The following is a 24938-nucleotide window of genomic DNA, read 5'->3' as shown; positions in this document are numbered from 1 at the left end:
AGCTCCTTAACCCTCACCATTAATGCTATGTCAGAATTACATTTCTAACAAGCAATCATTTCCATTACTCACATGAAACTTTTCACTTGTTACTGGTTGGATTTAGGAGCCACAGATGATCTGATGCTCCCCCTTGTGGACAGGTGGAACAAATGCCCAGCAAAACTGGATTATTGAATGCCTCAAAATTGAGATGGTATTTGGTTGGGATTGAAGTTTACAGGCATAAGTACGAGGAAAGATGATCAATATTTAATTTAACATAAAGATTCCTGCTGCTAGAACAAAGGAAGTGTTGCCCATAGACAGAGAAGGGTGGGGGGAATAAAAAGGGCAACTTTATTCCGAACAGGTTGTGTACAATGATTAGTATGTTCCAGTGTAATGCAGAGTTTATACTGCTAGCTGCATCCTTTGAGTAACTACAGTTGATTCAGTTTCATTGAGTTATATTGAGCCCAGGTGAAACTACCATCCTGAAAGCTGGGTGGTTGCTTATTTAGGAACTAAAATGTAGCTGTTTTAATAATTAATCCCTAATATCTGCAAGATTAGCTGTGGGTTCAATTCAAGTCCCTTTGCTGAAATGTAATTTGCCCACTGTGGCCTTTCCAGGTACTCACACTGTTTATACATAGAAAATAATTATCTCCAGCCACGAGGTGAAAATCAAAATCAATTTTTCTGATGGTATGTTACTTTTTCTAGGGTGGTGTGTTGAAGTTTGAAGTTAACCATTTCCACAGTTTTGAAGGTGACGTTAACTTAACAGGTTAGAAATCCCTTCTCCCAGGCAGACATGAGCTACTCCTCCCCATGTACGCTCTGACCTTCTCAGTAGGAGGAAGTACTAGAAGATTATAGCACTTGGTCTTCAGTTGGGACTCAGCTGTTTATTGGGGTTGGGTTGTTAGCGGGGCTCGAGCCTCTCTCATTCCAGTTTAAAAGTGTCATCTATTGATGTATTTCATTCCTAAAACCAAACTTATAAAAAAAATCGTTGAAAGCAGTTTGCAATCAATCAGTCTCGCTCTACTTAATTATAATTCGCACTCCAAACATTATCCTGCTTCTGGCAGCTCTGGGCTATGGCACAGTGTGTAAAAGATCTTCTAAATAAATGATTGGGCAGCAAGCAGGCACAGAAACTGTATGTGGGGAGGTAGGGGCAAGAAGAGGGGAGTTGCTGGGCTAATGGACTGTGTCATGGAGTGGAAGGGACACAATGCTATCTCAGTGCAATCAGGTGAGTTACAGAGCAGAGGCCTGGCACAGTCACTTCCTGCCACCCAGGGAAAGGGAAAAAAAAAAAATCACGAGGCTCAGCCACCCTGAACCCAACCTCTCACGCCAGCCCAGTGCTGGGCAGAGCTAAACTACTGGAGGAAACCTGGCAGCAGGGAGCCAACTCCTGTTTTTAGGCTGGAAAGTGCCAATATGTGGAGATAAAATATGATTAAAAGCCATGAGCAGACGATACATATAACTGCCCTGTTTTGAGGTGCTTTGATGTGCCCTACTTACAAGTTATTTCCTAATACGGTGGTTTTCTCAGCTCCAAGGTAGTTCATAAGCGCCTCATCCGAGTACTCATCCCCCACAATTGTGGGCCCAGTTTCCTGTAAAACAGAGATGCCCTGTATTATTACCTTTTAAATAGCTGGTACCTGGTTCATTTTCTCTCACCACCTGAAGACTTCAGCAAAGTGCAATGATGGGTGTACCTTATACTAGTCAACCTACAATCCTAATTACACTCCCACCCCTACACAGTGCAAATTACACCAGACACCCCCATCCCTACACAGTGCAAAGTGAACCCAGATGCTCCCATCCCTTCACTTTTGAAGCTGATGGTTGAGACCCAATTTTGTGCAAGCAGTACCCATATGTTCCGCTCCCTTCATTGTGCCAGTGAGACCCAGGTGAGCCACATCATACACTGCAATAACTAGAGGGCATAAAGTTATCATTACCAAAAGAATGCAACAAGAGGTTTGGAGATTTTTTTTTTACTCGAAGGATCTTTAGGATATGGAATTCTCTACCAGAAATGGCAATGAAAGCAAAATCTCAAACAGCTTTAAAAGGAGAAGTGGACGAATATTTGAAAAGGAGAAACTTGAAAGAGGATGAAGAAAAGGAAGAGGTAAGGAATGAAATGAATAGCTGGCAAAGGCAATAAAGACTGAATGGCCTCCTTCTGTTTCTCCTGCAATCCCTGTAGACACCATATGAATGGAGGCTGAAAACACTCAATGGGAGTGGACCAATTGTCCTCTGTGGTGACTATGGGGCTGTTTCACTTTTGCTGAGGAATATGGCTAAGCCCTGCTTCCATTGAGAAAGAGTGATAGATTCATAATATCCTAGTGGATCAGGCCATGTACAATTTTGCCCGTAAACAGGCCTCTGCTTACAATGTCCGGAAGGTGATGTCTCCTCTACAGGTAAATACAACCCTCATCAGCTAAAATCTCATTAAAACCATGACATCATCTCCTATCCATTTATTGGAGTATATGATCTTTTATCTTTGCTGATGATATGGCTGAGGTACTAAATGAGGACTTTGCATCTGTCCTTACCAAGGAAGGAGATGCTGCCAAATTTATGGTGAAAGAGGAGGTAGTTGAAACACTGGATGGGTTAAAAATTGATAAAGAGGAGGTATTAGATAGGCTGGCTGTACTTAAAAGTTGTTAAGTCACCAGGACCGGATGTGATGCATCCAAGGATACTGAGGGAAGTAAAGGTGGAAATTGCAGAGGCAATGGCCATAATTGTCCAATCCTCCTTAGATACAGGTGTGGTGCCAGAGGACAGGAGAATTGAAAACGTTATACCTTTGTTCAAAAGAGTGTGTAAAGACAAGCCTAGTCAGTTTAACCTCGGTGGTGGGAAAACTTTTAGAAATGATAATTCAGGACAAAATTAATAGTCACTGGGACAAATATGGATTAATTAAAGGAAAGCCAGCATGGATTTGTTAAGGACAAATCATGTTTACCTAACTTGCTTGAGTTTTATGATGAGGTAACAGCGAGGGCTGACGAGGATAATTCAGTTGATGTGGTGTACATGGACTTTTAAAGGGCATTTGATAAAGTGCCACATAACAGGCTTGTCAGCAAAGTAACAGCCCATGGAATAAATGGGACAGTAGCAGCATGGATATGAAATTGGCCGAGTGACAGGAAAGAGAGTAGTTGTGAATGGTTGTTTTTCAGACTGGAGGTAGGTATATAGCGGGGTTCCCCAGGGTTGGTGTCAGGACCCAGGCTTTTCTTGATATATATTAATGACCTAGACTTGGATATTCATGGCACAATTTCAAAATTTGTTGATGACAAAACTTGGAAGGAGTGTGAACTGTGAAGAGGATAGTGATAGACTTCAAGAGGACATAGACAGGCTGTTCAAATCGGCAGACAAATGGCAGATGGTTTAATGCAGAAGAGTGTAAAGTGATTCATTTTGGTAGGAAGAATGAGGAGAGGCAATATAAATTAAAAGGTACAATTCTAAAGGGGGTGCAGAAGCAGAAGGACCTGGAGGTATATGTGCACAAATCACTGAAGGTTGCAAGGCAGATTGAGAAAGATGTTAATCAAGTATATGGAATCCTGGGTTTTATAAATAGGGGCATAGAGTACTAAAACAAGGAAGTTATGATAAACCTGTATAAAACACTGGTTCGGCCTCAGCTGGAGTATTGTGTCCAGTTCTGGGCATCACACTTTTGGAAGGATGTCAAGGCATTAGAGAAGGTGCAGAAAAGATTCACGAGAATGGTTGCAGGGATGAGGAACTTCAGTTATGTGGATTGATGGGGAAGCTGGGTCTGTTCTCCTTGGAGAACAGAAGAAGATTAAGAGCAGATTTGTCAGAGGTGTTCAAAATCATGACAGGTTTAGATAGAATAGATAGGGAGAAACTGTTCTCTTTGGCTGAAGGATCCAGAACCAGAAGACACCGATTTAAGGTGATTGGCAAAAGAAGCAATGGCAACAGGAGGAAAAACTTTTTTATGCAACTAATGGTTAAGATCTGGAATGCACTGCCTGAGAATGATGTGGAGGCAGATACAACTGAGGCCTTCAAAAGAAAACTGGATAATTATCTGAAGGTAAAAAGTTTGCAGGGCTACAGGGAAAAGGTGGGGGGAGCGGGATTAGGTGAGTTGCTCTTGCAGCCAGCCAGCACAGACACACAGACTGTGCTGTAACCATTCGGTCCTAAATTCATTCCTAGTCTGTGCTGATTATGCTGATCTCAGCCAGGCCATCAGTTGGGGTGTAATAAGAGGAGTTGCAGAATAGAGGTGGGGGGTGCGGGGGTGGAGAGATTCACCAGCTTTCCTACTGCTCATCTCTATCCATTGACTCTAAGCGCAATTGTGAGACTATCAGGTCGGAACAGGATTAGGCAAGATGTGGTGCCCCTCACTGTCAAATACCTGTCAATAGCTGGGTCACACAAATAATGGCTGTGTGAATGAGGTGCAGGAGGGCTAGCAGTGTCTGTGGAACCAGACCCCAGCACAAGTCAATCAACTTAGGAGAAACGGTGTGTGAAGAAAAGGGTTTCAAGCACGGGTTCAACTTCACTTTCTGATTTTCGCACAAACACTGCACAGTTTCCCAACTCGATTATCGCCCACAAGCTAAGTTACTGGGATTCTCCAATTTCTTCTTTATTTGCTTCCTCATTGTGTCACTTGTAAATTTGTGACTTGTGAAATACTGCATCAGAATTGGCTATTTCTCAACTAGTGCTATACAGTTATGGTGGTGGATATTCGGCTTTTCTCTCCTACTTTCCTGAAGGCTCCAATCTGTACTGACTGGGGCACAGCTCCACAATCAGCAGCATTAGTCCAGTAACATGCCATTCATGTACAAGTCTAGACAGTGGCTATTGGTTGGCTACTTTACCATGGGAGACATCACAGCCAAGACTTATTTGTTCTTCATTCAATGTTCACACATGCGCACTTGGCAGCAGGGAGTCGATGGATAGTGATCAGCAGTGGGAACCCTGGCTCATTCTCCTCTCCTCCAAGTTCCTGGCATATTGAGAATAATGTAACACTGCAACTGGTGCCCTGGCTGTGAGTGGCTAACTCAGCAGAAACCAAACCTTGGACCTTCCTGTTGCATGCAAGATTGAAGGCAACAAAGTTCAAAACACTGACCCCCACAGGAGTGATCCTAGAGGAGATGGAGAGCACCCCACCCCACGGTAATGTGCAACTTTCTGTTAGAAAAGTCCATTGTGGTTAATCTTAAAACATGTGCATGCTTGGCAGACTTCTGTAATTAAATCTGTTTTTAAATCAGATGTTCAGGGTTATAAAGTAAGAGGCCACTTCCATCAATAGGCTGAGAATGAGGAAAGATGTAATACACTGTAGGAATAATAAATGTGAAAGTAATGAAGCAGCTTGTTGCACGTTGGTTAAACAATAAATCAAGGGCAGCAATGTTGGTGTCAGTGATTGGATTATCAGGAAAAACGTGTAATTTTCTGCTTCATCCTAGCTTGTAAGGAAATGTGGTTACCCTCCCAGGCTTGGGTCTCCATGGCCATTCCGCAGAAAAATGCTGCCTGACACTCAAAAGATTTTCATAATAAATTCTAGTGTTTAGTCTAGAAGTACTCAGATTAATAACTGTTTGCTGTGAAATCTCAGGGTGGGATAAACCGAACATGTAGGCTGTGTTCAGTTAGAACACAGCGGCGCAGTGGTTAGCACCGCAGCCTCACAGCTCCAGCGACCCGGGTTCAGTTCTGGGTACTGCCTGTGCGGGGTTTGCAAGTTCTCCCTGTGACCGGTGGGTTTCCGCCGGGTGCTCCGGTTTCCTCCCACAGCCAAAGACTTGCAGGTTGATCGGTAAATTGGCCATTGTAAATTTCCCCTAGTGTAGGTAGGTGGTAGGAGAATGGTGGGGATGTGGTGGGGATGTGGTAGAGAATATGGGATTAGTGTGGGATTAGTGTAGGATTAGTATAAATGGGTGGTTGTTGGTCGGCACAGACTCGGTGGGCCGAAGGGCCTGTTTCAGTGCTGTATCTCTAAATAAAGTAAATAAAAATAACTAATCCATTATTCGTTCATCTCTGTGAAAAAGACAGATACACATACAGATCCAGACACACAAAAACACAGGCCGAAACAAAGTTACTTACACATTAAAAGATAAAAGGGTTTTCACCTGGTTGTTTCATCCCTGGCTCTGGATAACCTATCAACTAACCCATGAGAACACCATGCAATAGGAATCTACCTATTATCAGATCAACCAAATTTAAACCCAACCTTCAGACCAGCAGGTTCAAATTACTTTGGGGTATTTTTGCTACAAAAAAAATCTATTTTACATCTTAAATTAAAATATCAGACCTTAGCAAAGCAGACAGGTCCATTGCAGAATCAAACTATCTATTTTCACTCATTAGGCACTACATATTGATGTTTAGACTGTGTGAATGTTTACTGCTAATTCAGTGAAATCTCAGTAACCATTTATTTACCTGAAATTACTTTACCAAGATAGTGATGATATGGGATACACTGAATTAGTAAGAGTTAAAACTTGAAAGGGCATTAAACGGACACCTAGGATGATTTTTTTGGATTTAAATTAATACGCACTGAAGGGGATTCTGAATATCAATTATATATTTATATATTCACCTACTCTGGGGAGGCTCGTTTGATAATACAAAAGCAAAACACTACAGATTCTGGAAAACTGAAATTAAAAAATGCTGAAAAACTCAGCTGGTCTGGCGGCATCTGTGGAGAGAAAGAGTGTTAATGTTTCAGGTCTGTGACCTATCACCGTCAACTCGTTTGATAATGTTACTCTTTGACTGTAAATTACATTCCTCAAACTCCAGCCCACCTAATTTTTATTCCAGAATCAGCTCCTTCTCCTCTTCCCTCCCACCTCTGTCCAAGCAGAACAGCAAGCACCAGGGCATGTGATTAGAGCAACTGATCAGATCAGTGCAAAATTAAACACAAGCCAGCAGCCCAAAACTGAAGCCTATATTTAGAAGGCAAAATGTAGCTAACATATTATGTAATACACATTATATATAATTGTCAACCTGCTCACTTATGTTGGAGCAGCTGATGGGCGACCCCATCACAGACGCTTGTGTTCAGCACATCAGCTGAGATTCCACACTGGATGGTGCATTTACCAGCTGAGAAATCAAAGTAACTTCATCACTCATTAGTTAAGATCATTAAATGATTTTGTGAAAACATGTTTGCAAACAAAATCATTTTGTTTTAAAAGTAACGTCATCCATCGATTTGTAATTCAGTTTCTCACATCTAACACTATAAATTCTAAAGTGGGTACATGAGGAAATGCAAGGCTCTAGCTGTTTACAATAAAGACCTCACACAGTATTGACACTGGGCTTATTTGCTGTATTGGTAATGACACAACAGGAATAAGGTCAGATTTAAGCCAGCCGATTATGAATCAGAATTTTGTAGCAAAGTAAGAGGCCATTCAATCCATTGTGCCTGCTCTCTGAAAAACCTAACTACTTGAATTTCAATTATAGGGAAAGCTATTAGAAGCTGTCACTAGGGATAGAGTGAACGAACACTTGAGCAATATGAGCTGCTGAGAGAGAGATATCATGGCTTTGTTAAACATATATCATGACGAATCTAGTTCAATTATTTGAGAAAGTTACTAATAAGGTAGATGAGGGAGTGTTCATGGAGCTGTCTACGTGGACATCCAAAAAGCATTCGGTAAGGGTCCATACAAGATGTTATGAACAATAATTAGAATACATGGAACTGGAGATAGCCTTTGATTTGGGTTGGAAATTGGTTGGGAGATAGGAGACAAGAGTGTGAGAATAAAAGGGCAGATATTCTGATTGGCAGGGTGTGACAAGTGGTGTTCCCCACGCATCTCTTCTGGGGCTTCACCATATTTTGGATGAAGAAATAGGGAGTTGTGCATCCACCATGTTTTCAGATGGCACTAAGCTAGAAGGTTAAATTAGTAAGAAGTGCAGATGGGAACAGGAAGTTACAAAGGGACATAGAGAAATTAAGAGAGTGGGTAATTTGGACGAAGATAGATAAATCAGAGTATTTTCCAAATGGTGAGAAACTAGAAATTGTAGAGGAGCAATGAGATTTAGGAATCCAAATACAGAAATCATTAACAGCTGGAAGACAGGTACAAAAAGCAATTAAAAAGACAAATTAATTTTGCTTGAGGGGCTGAATAGCCTACTCCTGTTCCTACTTAGTCCCAGTCCTCTGTTGGCTCATACCCTTTTAGAACATAGAACATTACAACGCAGTACAGGCCCTTCGTCCCTCGATGTTGCGCCGACCTGTGAAACCATCTGACCTACTATTCCATTTTCATCCATATGTCTATCCAATGACCACTTAAATGCCCTTAAAGTTGGCGAGTCCACTACTGTTGCAGGCAGGGCGTTCCACGCCCCTACTACTCTCTGAGTAAAGAAAATACCTCTAACATCTGTCCCATATCTATCACCCCTCAACTTAAAGTTATGTCCCCTCGTGTTTGTCATCACCATCCGGGGAAATAGACTCTCACTATCCACCCTATCTAACCCTCTGATTATCTTATATGTCTCTATTAAGTCACCTCTCCTCCTCCTTCTCTCTAACGAAAACAACCTCAAGTCCCTCAGCCTTTCCTCGTAAGACCTTCCCTCCATACCAGGCAACATCCTAGTAAATCTCCTCTGCACCCTTTCCAAAGCTTCCACATCCTTCCTATAATGCGGTGACCAGAACTGCACGCAATACTCCAGGTGCGGCCGCACCAGAGTTTTGTACAGCTGCAGCATGACCTCGTGGCTCCGAAACTCGATCCCCCTACTAATAAAAGCTAACACACCATATGTCTTCTTAACAGCCCTATTAAATCCCTGAAAGTTGCCACCCAGGTTATGTACCTGGACACCAAGATCTCTCTGCTCATCTACACTACCAAGAATCTTCCCATTAGCCCAGTACTCTGCATTCCTGTTACTCCTTCCAAAGTGAATCACCTCACACTTTTCCGCATTAAACTCCATTTGCCATCTCTCAGCCCAGCTCTGCAGCCTATCTATGTCCCTCTGTAACCTACAACATCCTTCGGCACTATCCACAACTCCACCGACCTTCGTGTCATCCGCAAATTTACTAACCCACCCTTCTACACCCTCATCCAGGTCATTTATAAAAATGACAAACAGCAGTGGCTCCAAAACAGATCCTTGCGGTACACCACTAGTAACTAAACTCCAGGATGAACATTTGCCAACCACCACCCTCTGTCTTCTTTCAGCTAGCCAATTTCTGATCCAAAGCTCTAAATCACCTTCAATCCCATACTTCCGTATTTTCTGCAATAGCCTACCGTGGGGAACCTTATCAAACGCCTTACTGAAATCCATATACACCACATCCACGGCTTTACCCTCATCCACCTGTTTGGTCACCTTCTCGAAAAACTCAATAAGGTTTGTGAGGCATGACCTACCCTTCACAAAACCGTGCTGACTATCGCTAATGGACTTATTCTTTGCAAGATGATTATAAATCCTATCTCTTATAACCTTTTCCAACATTTTACCCACAACCGAAGTAAGGCTCACAGTTCTATTATTACCAGGGCTGTCTCTACTCCCCTTCTTGAACAAGGGGACAACATTTGCTATCCTCCAGTCTTCCGGCACTATTCCTGTCGACAATGACGACATAAAGATCAAGGACAAAGGCTCTGCAATCTCCTCCCTGGCTTCCCAGAGAATCCTAGGATAAATCCCATCTGGCCCAGGGAACTTATCTATTTTCACACTTTCCAAAATTGCTAACACCTCCTCCTTGTGAACCTCAATCCCATCTAGCCTAGTAGTCTGAATCTCAGTATTCTCCTCGACAACATTTTCTTTCTCTACTGTAAATACTGACGAAAAATATTCATTTAACGCTTCCCCTATCTCCTCCTTTTAATTTTTTTTTTCAAATATCTGTCCACTTTTATCCTTTGAAAAGCTATTTTAGTTTATGCTTTCATCACTGTGTCTGGTATGGCACCTCATGTCCTAATACATTCTTAAATGTTGAGATAATTTTATTCTATTACCCGGAACAAGCCTTTGACTGAGTGGTAGCATTCCCACTTCTAAGTCAGAAGATGCACTCCAGACAGTCCTAATAACTGGAGACCAGATCTTTGAACTCTGGGTTGACATCCAGTGAGTGCCTCCTCCCCTCTTTGTGGGAACCCATAAAACCCTCCCATCATATAGGAATGTTGGTTAGTATATAGATGGTTATGATCATAGAACGAGCATTCACACAGTGGCTTGTCAGACAGTTAATCAACCTCCAAATTCTTCCACTACTTCACGCTATTCTTCAAGAGTATGAACAATATCCAAGTAACATTCGCGCCACCCAAGTGCCGGGCAAGGACCATCTCCAACAAGAGAGAATCTAACCATCTCCCTTCAACATTCAATGGCATTACCATCACTGAATCCCCCTCTATGTACATCCAGGGGGCTTACCATTGACCAGAAACTGAACTGGAGTAGCTATATAAATTCTATGGCTACAAGAGCAGGTCAAAGGCTAGGAATCCTGTGGCGAGTAACTCGCCTCCTGACTCCCCAAAGCCTGTCCACCATCTACAAGGCACAAGTCAGGAGTGTGATGGAATACTCTCCACTTGCCTGGATGGGTGCAGCTCCAACAACATTCAAGAAGCTCAACACCATCCAGGAAAAAGCAGTCCAGCGGACTGGCACCCCATCCACAAACATTCACTCCCTCCACCTAAAGAACATTAGTGAACCAGATGGGTTTTCTTTAGGACAATTGATGATAGTTTTATTACTGAGACTAGCTTTCAATTCCAGATTTTTATTAGTCAATTGAATTTAATTAATTGAATTAAAGTTCCACCAGCTGTCGTGGTGGGATTTGAACCTGTGTCCCCAGGGGATTATCCTCTGGATTACTAGTTCGGTGACATTACCACTAGGCCACCAGCTTCGCCCCCCCTCCCGTACATTGATGACACCCAGATCAGTTAGAGAGGTGGAGAGGTTTAGGAGATCCTGGGCATCTGAAGGCATGGCTGCTGGTGATGGAGTGATTAAAATCAGGATGCACAAGAGGCTAGAAATGGAAAAGCTCAGATATATCAGAGGCTAGTAGGGCTGGAGGAGGTTACAGAGTTAGGGAGTGGTGAGACCATGGAAGGATTAAAAACAAGGGTGTGAATTTTGAAATCGAGACATTGCTCAACTGGGAGCCAATGTAGGTCAGTGAGCACCTACATTGGCTCCCAGTTGAGCAATGTCTCGATTTCAAAATTCACACCCTTGTTTTTAATCCTTCCATGGCCTCACCACTCCCTAACTCTGTAACCTCCTCCAGCCCTACTAGCCTCTGATATATCTGAGCTTTTCCATTTCTAGCCTCTTGTGCATCCTGATTTTAATCACTCCATCACCAGCAGCTATGCCTTCAGATGCCCAGGATCTCCTAAACCTCTCCACCTCTCCTCCTTTAAAATGGTTCTTAAAACCTACCTCTTTGACCAAGCTTTTGGTCATCTGTCCTAATATCTCCTTAAGTGGCTCACTGTCAAATTTTGTTTGATAATGCTCCTGTTTTATGATGTTGAAAGCACTATATAAATATAAGTTGTTGTTGCTTTTACATTGACAGTTTGAGTCCAGATTCCATCTATGAGCTGACTCCCTAAATCTACACTACAAATCCAGCTCATTTAGACCTGCAGAAAAGCCTTTAACACCAATTTTATATTAGAAATTCTGTTGCAAGGATAATCACAGAAGGACAGATGGAAAGAAAGATATTGTATTTGCATAGCACCATTCATGGCCTCAGAACATCACAAGGTGCTTTACAGCCAATGAAGTACTTTTGGAGCATAGTCATACAAACATCCGAACAGGCAGTTAGGAAAAGACCATCAAGCAGTCTATTAAGCTTGTCCACAAAGTCCTAATGCAATAAAGCATACCGACTCCTAATATACATTTCCACTTATAGTCTCTCGAGATGGGCAAAAAAAAATTAAAAAGGCCTAAAACCTAGGCCAATTCAGGGAAACCAATTCTGGGAAATTCCTCTTTAATCCCTGGAGGCAATCCAAATGAATTGCAGGAAATCAGCGACAATGAGGTACATACTAGCATCACACTACTTTCTGTATACAGCAATACTAGCCACAGCAAGGTACTCAGTTAACTGCTTTTAGAATTGTTGCACACAAGCGTCATGTGTAAAGCAAAACCTCCCGACATCCAAACTAGTCCTATACTTACACAGCTTATATGCATGACCCCTCGTTCTCCATAACCTGTCTAGTTTAAATGGGCTGTTAACATAGATAACAGAAAATGCTGGAAATACTCAGCAAGTCAGGCAGCATCTGTGAAGAGAGAAACAGAATGAACGTTTCAGCTCTGTGACCTGCTGAGCATTTCCAGGATTTTCTGCTTTCATTGCAGATTTCCAGCATCCACAATATTTTCCTTTTGTGTCAACATATAGTCTAGTCCCTTCAGCAGGTTAAAAACTTCAATTAAAATCACCCCAAAGTCAACTCTAGTTTTCTCGAGTAAAAATACCCAGTTCACTAAGCAGCCCATAATAACTATAGGCTTTTCAATAAGAGATTATTCAGGTTGGCCTCCTTTGAATCTTTTCCAGGACTTCTATATAACCCCCAATGTGAAGGGACCAAAATTGAACAGTATTCCAGGCCAATCCATATTCTTGTACAAGAACCTTACAGTTCTTTTAAACTGAATTGTTCTCACTATACACTCTCGTAGTCTATTGGCCTTTGCAATAGCCTCACAGCCGTAGTCATGCACCTTCAGAGAAACATGTACTATTACAGCTAGATGCCTTTCCCACTTCCCACTTTGAAAAGCATACAAGATCCTCGGCATGCCTGTGCTCATCTACACTGGTTCCCTGTCCAGAATGATCTCAAACTTAAAATTTTCTTGCTTCTCAGAGTCAGAGTTATACAGCACAGAAACAGGCCCTTCAGCCCGTCGTGTCTGTGCCAGCCATCAAGCACCTAACTATTCTAATCCCATTTTCCAGCACTTAGCCCGCATGCCTCCCTAACTCTGAAACCTCCTCTAGCCCTACAACTCTGAGTTCTCAACATTCCTCCAATTCTGGCCTCTTCTGTTTTCCCGATTTTAATCGCTCCACCATTGCCAGCTATGCCATCAGTTGCTGAGGCCCAAGCTCTGCAATTCCCTCCTTAAACTTCTCTGCATCTCTACCTTTCCCTTTACAAAACCTACCTCTTTGACCAAACTTTTTGGCCACCTATCCTTATGTAGCGTGGTGTCAAATTTTGTTTGGCAAAATCCCTCTGAAACGCCTTGGGACGTATCACTATGTTAAAGGTGTTATACAAATTCAATTTATTGCTAAGGTAGAAAATAATTTTGTAAATCAGTTGTTAGGCCTCAGCTACGCTTTATGATGATGTCATGGCCTTGGAGAGAGAGTGCTGAGGAGATTTAATAACAGGGATGAAGGACTTCACTTATGTGGAGAGAGTAGGGGAGCTGGGATTGTTTTCTTTCGAACAGAGACGGTTAAGGGGCATTTAATAGAGCTATTCAAAATTATGAAGCATTTTAAAAGAATAGATAGAAAGAAAGTTTCCACCAGCAAGAGGACACAGATTTATGTTAATTGACAAAAGAGCCAGGGGAACATGAACATTTTTTTATGCAGTGAATTGTTATGATCTGGAATGCACTACTTGAAAAGGTGGTGAAAGCAGATTCAATAACAATTTCCAAAAGGGAAATGGATATTTACACTTGGTAAAAAATGTAGAGCTATGGGAAAGAGCAATGGAGTGAAACTAATTTGATAGCTCTTTCAAAGAGTCGGCACAGGTATGGTGGGCTGAATGGCCTTCTTGGACGATGATAATAAAGGACATGAGATACAAGGAAATTAAGAAATAAATCACAGCAGAAGAAGTGGACAAAATATCAGCAGTTCAATGGAACCTAAAAATAATACATGGAGAGATCCTATTAGATTTAATCTAAGTAAAAAAAAAAGCAATGGAGGAAATAATGAGACTAAAATTAGACAAATCTCCAGGATCTGACAGTTTCCACCCCAGGATATTAAAAGTAGGTGAGGAAATTGTATATGCTGTAGTTATAATCTTCTATAATTTCCTCAGTTCAGGAACTGTCCCCTTGGATTAGAAACTGCCAACGTCTTTCCACTGTTAAAGAAGGGGGAGAGATATGAAAGTACAAAATGATAAGTCTATTAATCTAATGTCTGTTGTGGGGAAGTTACTACAATCTATTAGGACAAACTGAGTACTTGGACAAACATGAACAGACAAGTGTGCACCAGCATGGATTGTAAAGGTAAGTCATGTCTAACAACATAGTTAAATTTTTTTTGAGGTGGTAACATAGTAGATAACAGATTGTCTGTGGAATTTATTTATATGAACTCCAACAAGGTATTCAATAAGGCTCCATATATGAGACTATCAACAGAAAATAGAACACCTGGAATATAATGTAACCTAAATTAAAAGCAAAATACTGCGGATGCTGGAAATCTGAAACAAAAACAAGAAATGCTGGATTCACTCAGCAGGTCTGGCAGCATCTGTGGAAAGAGAAGCAGAGTTAACGTTTCGGGTCAGTGACCCTTCTTCGGAACTGACAAATATTAGAAAAGTCACAGATTATAAACAAGTGAGGTGGGGGTTGGGCAAGAGATAACAAAGGAGAAGGTGCAGATTGGACCAGGCCACATAGCTGACCAAAAGGTCACGGAGCAAAGGCAAACAATATGTTAATGGTGTTTTGAAAGACAAAGCATTAGTACAGATTAGGTGTGAATATACTGAATATAGAACATCAGCAAGTGCAAACCTGAAGAAAAACAACCTGAAAAAAACAGTGGGTAAGCAAACTGAACAAACTAAGATGAAATGAAATAAATGCAAAAAATGTAAAAAGGAATGCAAAAAAAAAGGAAGAAAAAATAACTAAAAATGACTAAAAATGAAAGTAAAGTGGGGGGCTGTCATGCTCTGAAATTATTGAACTCAATGTTCAGACCGGCAGGCTGTAGTGTGCCTAATCGGTAGATGAGATACTGTTCCTCGAGCTTGCGTTGATGTTCACTGGAACACTGCAGCAATCCCAGGACAGAGATGTGAGCATGAGAGCAGGGGGGAGTGTTAAAATGGCAAGCAACCGGAAGCTCAGGGTCCTGCTTGCGGACTGAGCGGAGATGTTCCGCAAAGCGGTCACCCAGTCTGCGCTTGGTCTCCCCAATGTAGAGGAGACCACACTGTGAGCAGCGAATACAGTATACTACATTGAAAGAAGTACAAGTAAATCGCTGCTTCACCTGAAAGGAGTGTTTGGGGCCTGGGATACTGAGGAGAGAGGAGGTAAATGGGCAGGTATTACACCTCCTGCGATTGCAAGGGAAGGTGCCCTGGGACGGGGACGAGGTGGTGGGGGTAATGGAGGAGTGGACCAGGGTGTCGCGGAGGGAACGATCCCTTCGGAATGCTGACAGGGGAAGGGAGGGGAAGATGCGACTGGTAGTGGCATCACGCTGGAGGTGGCGAAAATGGCGGAGGATGATCCTTTGGATATGGAGGCTGGTGGGATGAAAAGTGAGGACAAGGGGAACCCAGTCACGGTTCTGGGAGGGAGGGGAAGGGGTGAGGGTAGAGGTGCGGGGAATGGGTCGGACACGGTTGAGGGCCCTGTCAACCACAGTGGGGGGAAATCCTCGGTTGAGGAAAAAGGAGGTCATATCAGAAGCACCGTCATGGAAGGTAGCATCATCAGAGCAGATGCGTCGGAGACGGAGAAACTGGGAGAATGGAATGGAGTCCTTACAGGAGGTAGGGTGTGAAGAAGTGTAGTCGAGGTAGCTGTGGGAGTCAGTGGGCTTATAATGGATATTGGTAGACAACCTATCCCCAGAGATGGAGACAGAGAAGTCGAGGAAGGGAAGGGAAGTGTCAGAGATGGACCATGTAAAGGTGAGAGAAGGGTGGAAATTGGAAGCAAAGTTGATAAAGTTTTCTAGTTCGGGGCGGGAGCAGGAAACGGCACCGATACAGTCATCAATGTACCGGAAAGAGAGTTGGGGGAGGGGGCCTGAGTAGGACTGGAACAAAGAATGCTCGACATATCCCACAAAAAGACAGGCATAACTAGGACCCATGCGGGTACCCATAGCGACACCTTTTACTTGAAGGAAGTGCGTGGAGTTGAAGGAGAAGTTGTTCAATGTGAGAACAAGTTCAGCCAGGCGGAGGAGGGTGGTGGTGGATGGGGACTGGTTGGGCCTCTGTTCCAGGAAGAAGCGGAGAGCCCTCAAACCATCCTGGTGGGGGATGGAGGTGTAGAGCGATTGGACGTCCATAGTGAAGAGGAGGCGGCTGGGACCAGGAAACTGGAAATTGTCAAAATGACGTAGGGCGTCAGAAGAGTCACGGATGTAGGTGGGAAGAGACTGGACCAGCGGAGAAAAGATAGAGTCTAGATAGGAAGAAATAAGTTCAGTTGGGCAGGAGCAGGCTGACACAATGGGTCTGCCGGGACAGTCCCGTTTGTGGATTTTGGGAAGGAGGTAGAAGCGGGCTGTCCGGGGTTGCGGGACTATGAGGTTGGAAGCTGTAGAGGGAAGTTCTCCAGAGGAGATGAGGTCAGTGACAGTCCTTTGGACGGTGGCTTGATGTTCGGTGGTGGGGTCATGGTCCAGAGGGAGGTAGGAAGAGGTGTCTGTGAGTTGGCGTTGAGCTTCTGCAAGGTAGTGTAACCTATTGACTTTGGTAGGGAATTGGTTAGGATGTAGGAGACTGAAAGTAAGAATATGTGCTCTAATTGGCAGGATGCGACGGGTGGTAACCCTCAAGTATCTCTACTGGGGCCTCAGCTTTTCACTATATTTATAAAGGACTTAGTTGAAGGAATAGCGTTGTATGTCTAAGTTTGCTGACAACACCAGTTTAGGAGGCACAGTAAACTGTGAATGGGAGCAAAAAGTTGCAAAGGGTCATTGATACATTGTGCGAGTGGGCAAAACAATGGCAGATGAAGTTCAGTGTAAAGAAATGAGAGGCCATTTACTTTAGTCTTAAGAAAGACAGATCACCAAAAAACTAGGAAATGTGGAGAAGCAGACAGATTTAGGGATCTAAGTATAGAAATCACAGAAAGGTAGTGGACAGGCGCAAAACAAATGAAAAAGACTCATGGAATGTTGGCTTTTATTTCAAAGGAGCTAGAATACAAAGGGGTAGAGTAATGTTAAAGTTATATAAAGCTCTGATTAGACCCCATCTGGATACTGTGTTCAATTCTGGGCACCACACCTCAGGCCTTGGAGGAGTTACAGTGCAGATTCACCAGAATGATACCAGGCTAAAAGGGTTAAATTATGAGGACAGGTTGCATGGACTAGGCATGTATTTCATTGACTTTGGAGGATTAAGGGGTGATCTAATTGAAGTGCTAAAGATGATCAAAGAATTTGGTAGTTTCTCTCTACCCTATTTTTCTGGTCGGGGAATCCAGAGCAAGGGGCATGACCTTGCAATTAGAGCTAGGCTGTTTTGGGATGATGCCAGAAGTACATTTTCATACATAAAATAGTGGAAATCTGGAACTCTCTCCCTAAAAATGCTGTTGAGACTGTGGGGGGGGGGGGGGGGGGGGGGCAGGGGGGGGGGGAGCACCAAGTGAAAATTTCAAAACTGAGATTGTTAGATCTTTTTTAGGCAAGGTTATTAAGAGTTAAGGAACCAATATGGGTAGATGGAGTTGATAAAGATTAGTCATGATTTAAACTGAAAGGTGGAACAGGCTCAAAGGGCTGAATGGCCTTCTCCCATTCCTATTTTCCTTATGTGCCAGAAGATTCTATTATTCTATGAATTCCGGACCAAGCATAGTACATACATTTTCACATTAGCCCTAACCGTATGTATGACATTGCTATATGTACATTAAATGATGCTGGTTGAGCAATAGATATTGGGCAGGACAGCAAGGAGAATTCCCCTGTTCTTCCTCAAACCATGTCACAGGATCGTTTATATCCACCTGAGAAAGTAGACCTGGTTTAATCTCTCAGCTGAAAGACAGTACCTCTGAGTGCAGCCTTTCCTTAGAACTGCACTGAAGTACCATAGGAACATAGGAGTAGGAGTAGGCCGTTCAGCCCGTCAAGCCTGTTCTGCCATTCAATTAGATCATGGCTAATCATCTACCTCAACACCACTTTCCCGTGCTATCCCCATATCTCTTGAAGTCATTAGCATCCAGATATCTATTGATTTCTATCAGCCTAGATTTTGTGCTTAAGTCTCTAGAATGAACTCCGTAAATAAGACATGATACAGATTTCAGTTGCTGCTGCAAACTTTCATACTATTCAAGATATCAATAAATGTCAGTAGACATCTCACAGCTTCTTAATAAAGCAGCATTTTAAACTGCTCCTAATGCACATTTGTAAGAGTGTATTATTGTGCAGCTGGGCATTTCTCATAGTACAAATGGACAATACAAAGCTTTCACACAGTCACCATTATACTTTACTTCTAGCGAGAGCTGTGGCTCAGTTGGTAGCACTCTTGCCTCCATGTTAGAAGGTTATGGGTTCAAGTCCCACTCCAGGACTTGAGCTCAAAAAATCAAGGCTGACACTCCAGTGCAGTATTGAGGGAGTGCTACACTGTCTTTTGATTCAGATGTTAAACCGAGGCCCCATCTGCCCTCTCAGGTGGACGTAAAAGATCCCATGGCGCTATTTTGAAGACCTTGGTATTATCCCTGGTATCCCAGCCAATATTTATCCCTCAAATCAATATCATTGAGAGAGATTATCTGGTCATCATCACATTGCTGTTTGTGGGAGATTGCTATGTGCAAATTAGCTGCTGTGTTTTGTACAACAGTGACTACACTTCAGAATTACTTCATTGACCGTAAAGCACTTTGGGACATCCGGTGGATGTGAAAGGCGCTTTATAAATGCAAGACTTTATAAGATTTTTTTTTTTTGCTGAAATCTTAATGATAACAGTGGATAATATTAGCCAAAAATAGACAAAACTGCCCCAGTTAATAAAGAACATAGGGCGGCACAGTGGCGCAGTGGTTAGCACCGCAGCCTCACAGCTCCAGGGACCCGGGTTCGATTCTGGGTACTGCCTGTGCGGAGTTTGCAAGTTCTCCGTGTCTGCGTGGGTTTCCTCCCACATGCCAAAGACTTGCAGGTTGATAGGTTAATTAGCCATTATAAATTGCCCCTAGTATAGGTAGGTGGTAGGGAAATATATAGGGACAGGTGGGGATGTGGTAGGAATATGGGATTAGTGTAGGATTAGTATAAATGGGTGGTTGATGGTCGGCACAGACTCGGTGGGCTGAAGGGCCTGTTTCAGTGCTGTATCTCTTTAAAAAAAAAACATTCACAACCTCAGGATGACCAAAAGTGCTTTACAGCTAATAAAGTAATTTTTGAAGTGTACTTACTCTGGTCAAGTAGGAAATACAGCACCCAATTTGCACATAGCAAGGTCCCACAAACAGCAAGGACATAATGACCAGATAAAAACAGAAAACACTGGAAATACTCAGCAGGTCAGGCAGCATCTGTGGAGAGAGACAGTTAATGTTTCTGGTCATTAACCTTACATCAGAACCATCATCGACCAGAAACGTTAATTCTGTTTCTCTCTCTACAGATGCTACAGATGCCGGACCTGCTGAGTATTGAGTATCTTCTGTTTTTATTTCTAATTACCAGCATCCGCAATGTTTTGCTTTTGTAATGACCAGATAATCTGTTTTAATGATGTTGGTTGATGGATAACTATTGACCAGAACAATGGGAAGAATGCCCATGTCATCTTTTACATCAACCAGGCAAGGCCTTGGTTTAATGTCTCATCCAAAAGATGATAGTGCAGCACTCCCTGAGTACTGCATTTAAGTGTCAACCTCAATCATGTACTCAAATCTCCAGAATGGGACCTGAACCCTAACTCAGATGAGAGTACAACCATTGAGCAAAGGCTGACACCTAATGGATGTTATCTCATCTCAGAGTTTAAGTTCTAGCATTTCCAAAGGCAAAAGTGACAAAATGGCTTCATGTATCAGCTTCAAAATAAAGTGTTGGGTCAGCCACTTTAGAAATTACCAGAAAACACATATGAATTACCCACTCAGTCTCACTTGAAGAGATATTCATCGACTTCCGTATCTCTGGTACTTTACACCCAAGTATCTATCATTTATGTTCCAGCATAGACCGTGTCAGGCTATACAAACATTCAATCCAAATTCTGTCCTCATCCAATTACATCAAGGGTCACTGGACAGTAATCAAGAGTAGGATGCCTATCTAATCGTTTTGTTCCCCAGTGCAGGGGCAGAGGCTAATTGTAATTCACCTTCTGAAATCAGTTAACTCAATGCAGGCTAGAAATTGAAACTGGGACTGGGGGATCTGTGTTGCTAATTGGATATCAGGCTTCAAACTTCATCTTCGTGGATGCTTCATCACACAGAGAGAGAAAGAGAGAGAGAGAAAGAGAGAGAGAGAAAGAGAGAGAGAGAAAGAGAGAGAGAGAAAGAGAGAGAGAGAAAGAGAGAGAGAGAAAGAGAGAGAGAGAAGAGAGAGAGAGAGAAAGAGAGAGAGAGAAAGAGAGAGAGAGAAAGAGAGAGAGAGAGAAAGAGAGAGAGAGAGAAAGAGAGAAAGAGAGAAAGAGAGAGAGAGAGAAGAGAGAGAGAGAAAGAGAGAGAGAGAGAAGAAAGAGAAGAGAGAGAAAGAGAGAAGAGAAAGAGAGAGAGAAAGAGAGAGAAAGAGAAAGAGAGAGAAAGAGAGAGAGAGAGAGAGAGAGAAGGTTCAGGGGAAGTTTAATAATTCAAAATTACGAGGGGTTTTGGTAGAGCTAACAGGGAGAAACTGTTTCCACTGGCAGGAAAGTTGGTAACCAGAGGACACAGATTTAAGATAATTGACAGAAAAGCCAGGGGAGAGGAGGATAATTTTTTTTTTTTAATGTACTAAGTTGTTGCAATCTGGAATGCACTGCCTGAAAGGGTAGTGGAAGCAGATTCACTGGTAACTTTCAAAAGGGAATTGGATAAATACTTGAAAAGGAGAAATTTGCTGGGTGATAGAGAAAGAGCAGGGGAGCGGGACTAATTAGTTGCTCTTTCAAGCTGCACAATGGGTCAAATAGCTTTCCTCTGTGTTGTATGATTCTATAAGTAACATCCAAGTAAATTCATACTCACCACAGCACAAACTTATAATGCAGTGTAAACAAGGTGATTGAATTTACAGGCATGCTGGCTCTCCTGGTCAGTGGGTAAATGCACATCATCATTTGGTCAATGCCAGCTCTGCTGATTTCAGCCGGGCAACAACTGCAGTAGAGGGAGGGCACTGGGAATTTTCAAGTCTTACAAGGGGACTATCATGAAGACATTGTCCATTGAAAGTTTAATAGCATTCCCCCACCATTGCCCAAAGGTATTGCATCAGACTTTGAACAAACCAGTCAAACCCAATGTATTGTGTACCTGTACATTAAAGGAATGCCCCCCCTCTTCGAAATTTCAATATTTCAAAATCAGATCACTACTTCTTTCAAAAGAAATGTTCATAAATCACTTAAAAAAAAAACAAAGCAACAATGGGTGTTCTTCTCGAGCTAGTCAGTTCCACAATTCAAATCAGTAGAAACCGATTAGGCAAGCTTGTGCTTCTAAATGTTCACTAGGATAATGCAGTGAACCGAAGTAGTTATTGATAAACCAGAGACACAAGTGGCAATTGGACTTTGCACTTTAGAGTTTTTTAAAAATCTGATAAGACTTTTATCTTTTCATTTGCTTTATGAAATTGGGAGATTAATGGTAGCAATATTATTTCTATTTGAACTTTGTGAATTTTTTATTTGAAAAATAGACTCTTGAAGTAGTTTTGTTTGGTCTGGCAACTTGTATGCGATCCACCCCAACACTCCTCCCGCACGATATAAAATCCTGATTATGTCTCTGGAGGGAAGTGGCCAAAGGCTCTGTTGGACAGTTGGGTTTTAAAGAGGCATTTGATGGTATTGAGAAATATAACTTTATGCTTTGAGGATGCAGTTTCAGAATGTCAGGGTGAGACAGTGGAGCAGAGAAAATGGGATATGTGCAGTAGAGCAGAACTGGAAGAGCAAAGGATGCAGGTAAGAAAAAAAAAGGTTAGGAGGAGGGAGGCAATGGAAGGAGTTGAAGACAAGGGTAATGTTTGCACTATGGGTCTGGGAGCCATTGAAAGTTGGGAAAAATAGTTTAGTTTAGTTTAGAGATACAGCACTGAAACAGGCCCTTCGGCCCACCAAGTCTGTGCCGACCATCAACCACCCATTTATACTAATCCTACACTAATTCCATATTCCTACCACATCCCCACCTGTCCCTATATTTCCCTACCAGCTACCTATACTAGGGGCAATTTCTAATGGTCAATTAACCTATCAACCTGCAAGTCTTTGGCATGTGGGAGGAAACCGGAGCACCCGGAGGAAACCCACACAGACACAGGGAGAACTTGCAAAGTCCACACAGGCAGTACCCAGAAATGAACCCGGGTCGCTGGGGCTGCGATGCTAACCACTGCGCCGTCCACCTGGGAGGGAGTAGTGGGTCAGGCTAATAACCTGTGCAGATAAGGGTCTTTGTTATAGAAAAAACCCAGAGCACAATTTTGCTGCATGTCAAAGCAGTGGCATTTGGTATGGAAGATGAAGAAAAAGAATTGGGAAATTGGGCAAGCAAGATTTAGTCCAGAATTGGATCCATTTGCCTGAGCTAGTGTTTTGGAAAAGTCAAGCCTGCAAGTAATAAAGATATGGAGAATTTCAGCAGCAATGGCCGGTGGGGGAGATGAAGATAGAAGCTGTTGTCGAATCAGATATGAATATAGGTAGTCCTCACGCTGGACTGGATGTGGGCTACAAAACTCAGGTCAGGGTTGAGCAGAGCACCAAGACTGCGTGTTAGAGTGGGCATTAAGGAGGAGGACTGGGATTGGCGACTACAGAGTAGTTTCTAACTGAGGTCAAACTGGGTAATTTTAGTCGTGCCAATGTTGGGACTTGCGAGAAGCTCTGGCTTATCCACCACTAAGAATCATTCTGTCGGCACGGCAATAATCATGGGATTTCCTGGTTTTCAGACTGTGCTATCAATTTCAATGGAAATTAATCACTTCGAACCCCGGAACCTTGCGACGTGATAGAAGCACAACAAAACTTCATATAACCTATGACCAAGAGAATATTTCCACTACTAATGCAAGCAAATTCTGGGATTAAGAACAGACACTTCCTACTTCCCGTCGGATCCTCCATTCCTTAGTATAAATGGTGATTGCACACAGGGACATTTTAATCTTCACGATTAAATGGCGAAGGGATCAGAGGACAGACGCTATTTTGCAGGCTGTTAAAGAGGACTGGGTGGGGAGTAGTGCATGGAGATGACCCCCGCCCCCAAACACACAACTTATAATGTGAACATTTACTCACCAGCCGGATCTGAGTGCTGATGAGGACGTAAGGCATTTTTGACTGCCGTTTGTAGCCTGGTGCTGTGCAGCTCTCGCTCTGGTAATGATTGATATTTTCCCCCCTCAGTCTGTCCGCTGTCCGAACCTGACTGCAGCCAATCACGCAATAACTCTTAAAGTGGCAGTCACCTCCTCCTGAAACTAGTTCACAACCTGCCCAACTACCTGAGAATGTGCTCACGTATTGGCATTTTATGTCATCCTGTGCGTCAAACTGGTTTATCATTTTATCTTTTTTTTAATAAGACTTAATCGAAGTTATATTTAACCCTGCGGTAGAAGGTTTTGTTCTGTAACAGAGAAATGAGCAGTTTGCTTCCTGATTTCACTGCTATCATTTTGGTCATTTGGTGCTGCACTCCCTCCAAGGCTAATATATCCTTTAAGGTTCGGTGCCCAGAAATGAATGCAGTATTCGAGATGAGGCCTGACCAAGGCTCTGTAAAACTGAGGCATAATTTGTATTCTAGCCCTCTTGAGATTTTTTTTTAATATTCCATCAGCCTTTCGAATTACTTTTTGGACCTGTGCCCTAGCCTTTAATGATTTGTGTATCCAGACACCCCATTCACTTTGCTCCTCCACAGATTGTAATCTTTCTGCCATTAAATATTCTGCGTTATCTTTCTTGGATCCAAAATGGACGGCCTCACACTTCCCCATATTTGTCATAGTTCTGCCCACTTACTCTTTCTATAACCCTTCGTACTTCCTGCTCCCATCTATACAGCCTATTCAGTCTCCTAATTTAGTGTTATCTGCAAACTTCAATGTCGAACTCTCTACTCCTTCATCCACGTCATTTATAAAAGCTAAGACAGATCTCTGGAGAATACCACTTGGCACATCCTACCAATCCGAGTGAATTCCCTTCATCTCCTTCCAAATAATTACCAACCCACATCACAAGGTTACCTCCAATTTTATTTATTTTTTTTAATTTCCAAAATATACTTTATTCATAAAAATCTGAAAAAATTACATTCCCAAACAGTTTAAACCAGCAAAAGTCAAAAAAATACAAACAGTGCAAAGGTGATCAGTTTCCTTCTATACAATCATGAGTTGCCTCACAACCCTTCCATTTCATTGTCATGCCATATACATTTTTACATTTACAGCACACAAAATTTTCCCGATACAGTTCGAGGAGTTTCCCATGGATCCAGCCCCTCAGTTCAGCTTGGTGGGGGGA

The 24938-nt window shown here is 42.5% G+C and overlaps 1 protein-coding gene across 1 annotated transcript in view; it reads right to left on the bottom strand.

The window, feature by feature from the left end:
* gchfr (GTP cyclohydrolase I feedback regulator) overlaps positions 1-23984 on the bottom strand; it is a 34733-nt gene extending 10749 nt beyond the window's left edge. Inside the window, exons 1-2 of the mRNA XM_068039657.1 lie at positions 23703-23984; positions 1525-1619 (exon numbers count right to left, since the gene is read on the bottom strand). Coding sequence (XP_067895758.1) covers positions 1525-1619; positions 23703-23969 — 362 coding nt within the window. The 5' untranslated portion in view covers positions 23970-23984. The remainder of the gene's footprint in view (positions 1-1524; positions 1620-23702) is intronic.
* Between the last annotated feature and the right edge of the window lie 954 nt (positions 23985-24938).

This window comes from Heterodontus francisci, chromosome 9 (assembly GCF_036365525.1).
Source record: "Heterodontus francisci isolate sHetFra1 chromosome 9, sHetFra1.hap1, whole genome shotgun sequence".
Taxonomy (NCBI): domain Eukaryota; kingdom Metazoa; phylum Chordata; class Chondrichthyes; order Heterodontiformes; family Heterodontidae; genus Heterodontus; species Heterodontus francisci.
This window is presented reverse-complemented; position numbering and strand designations above follow the sequence as displayed.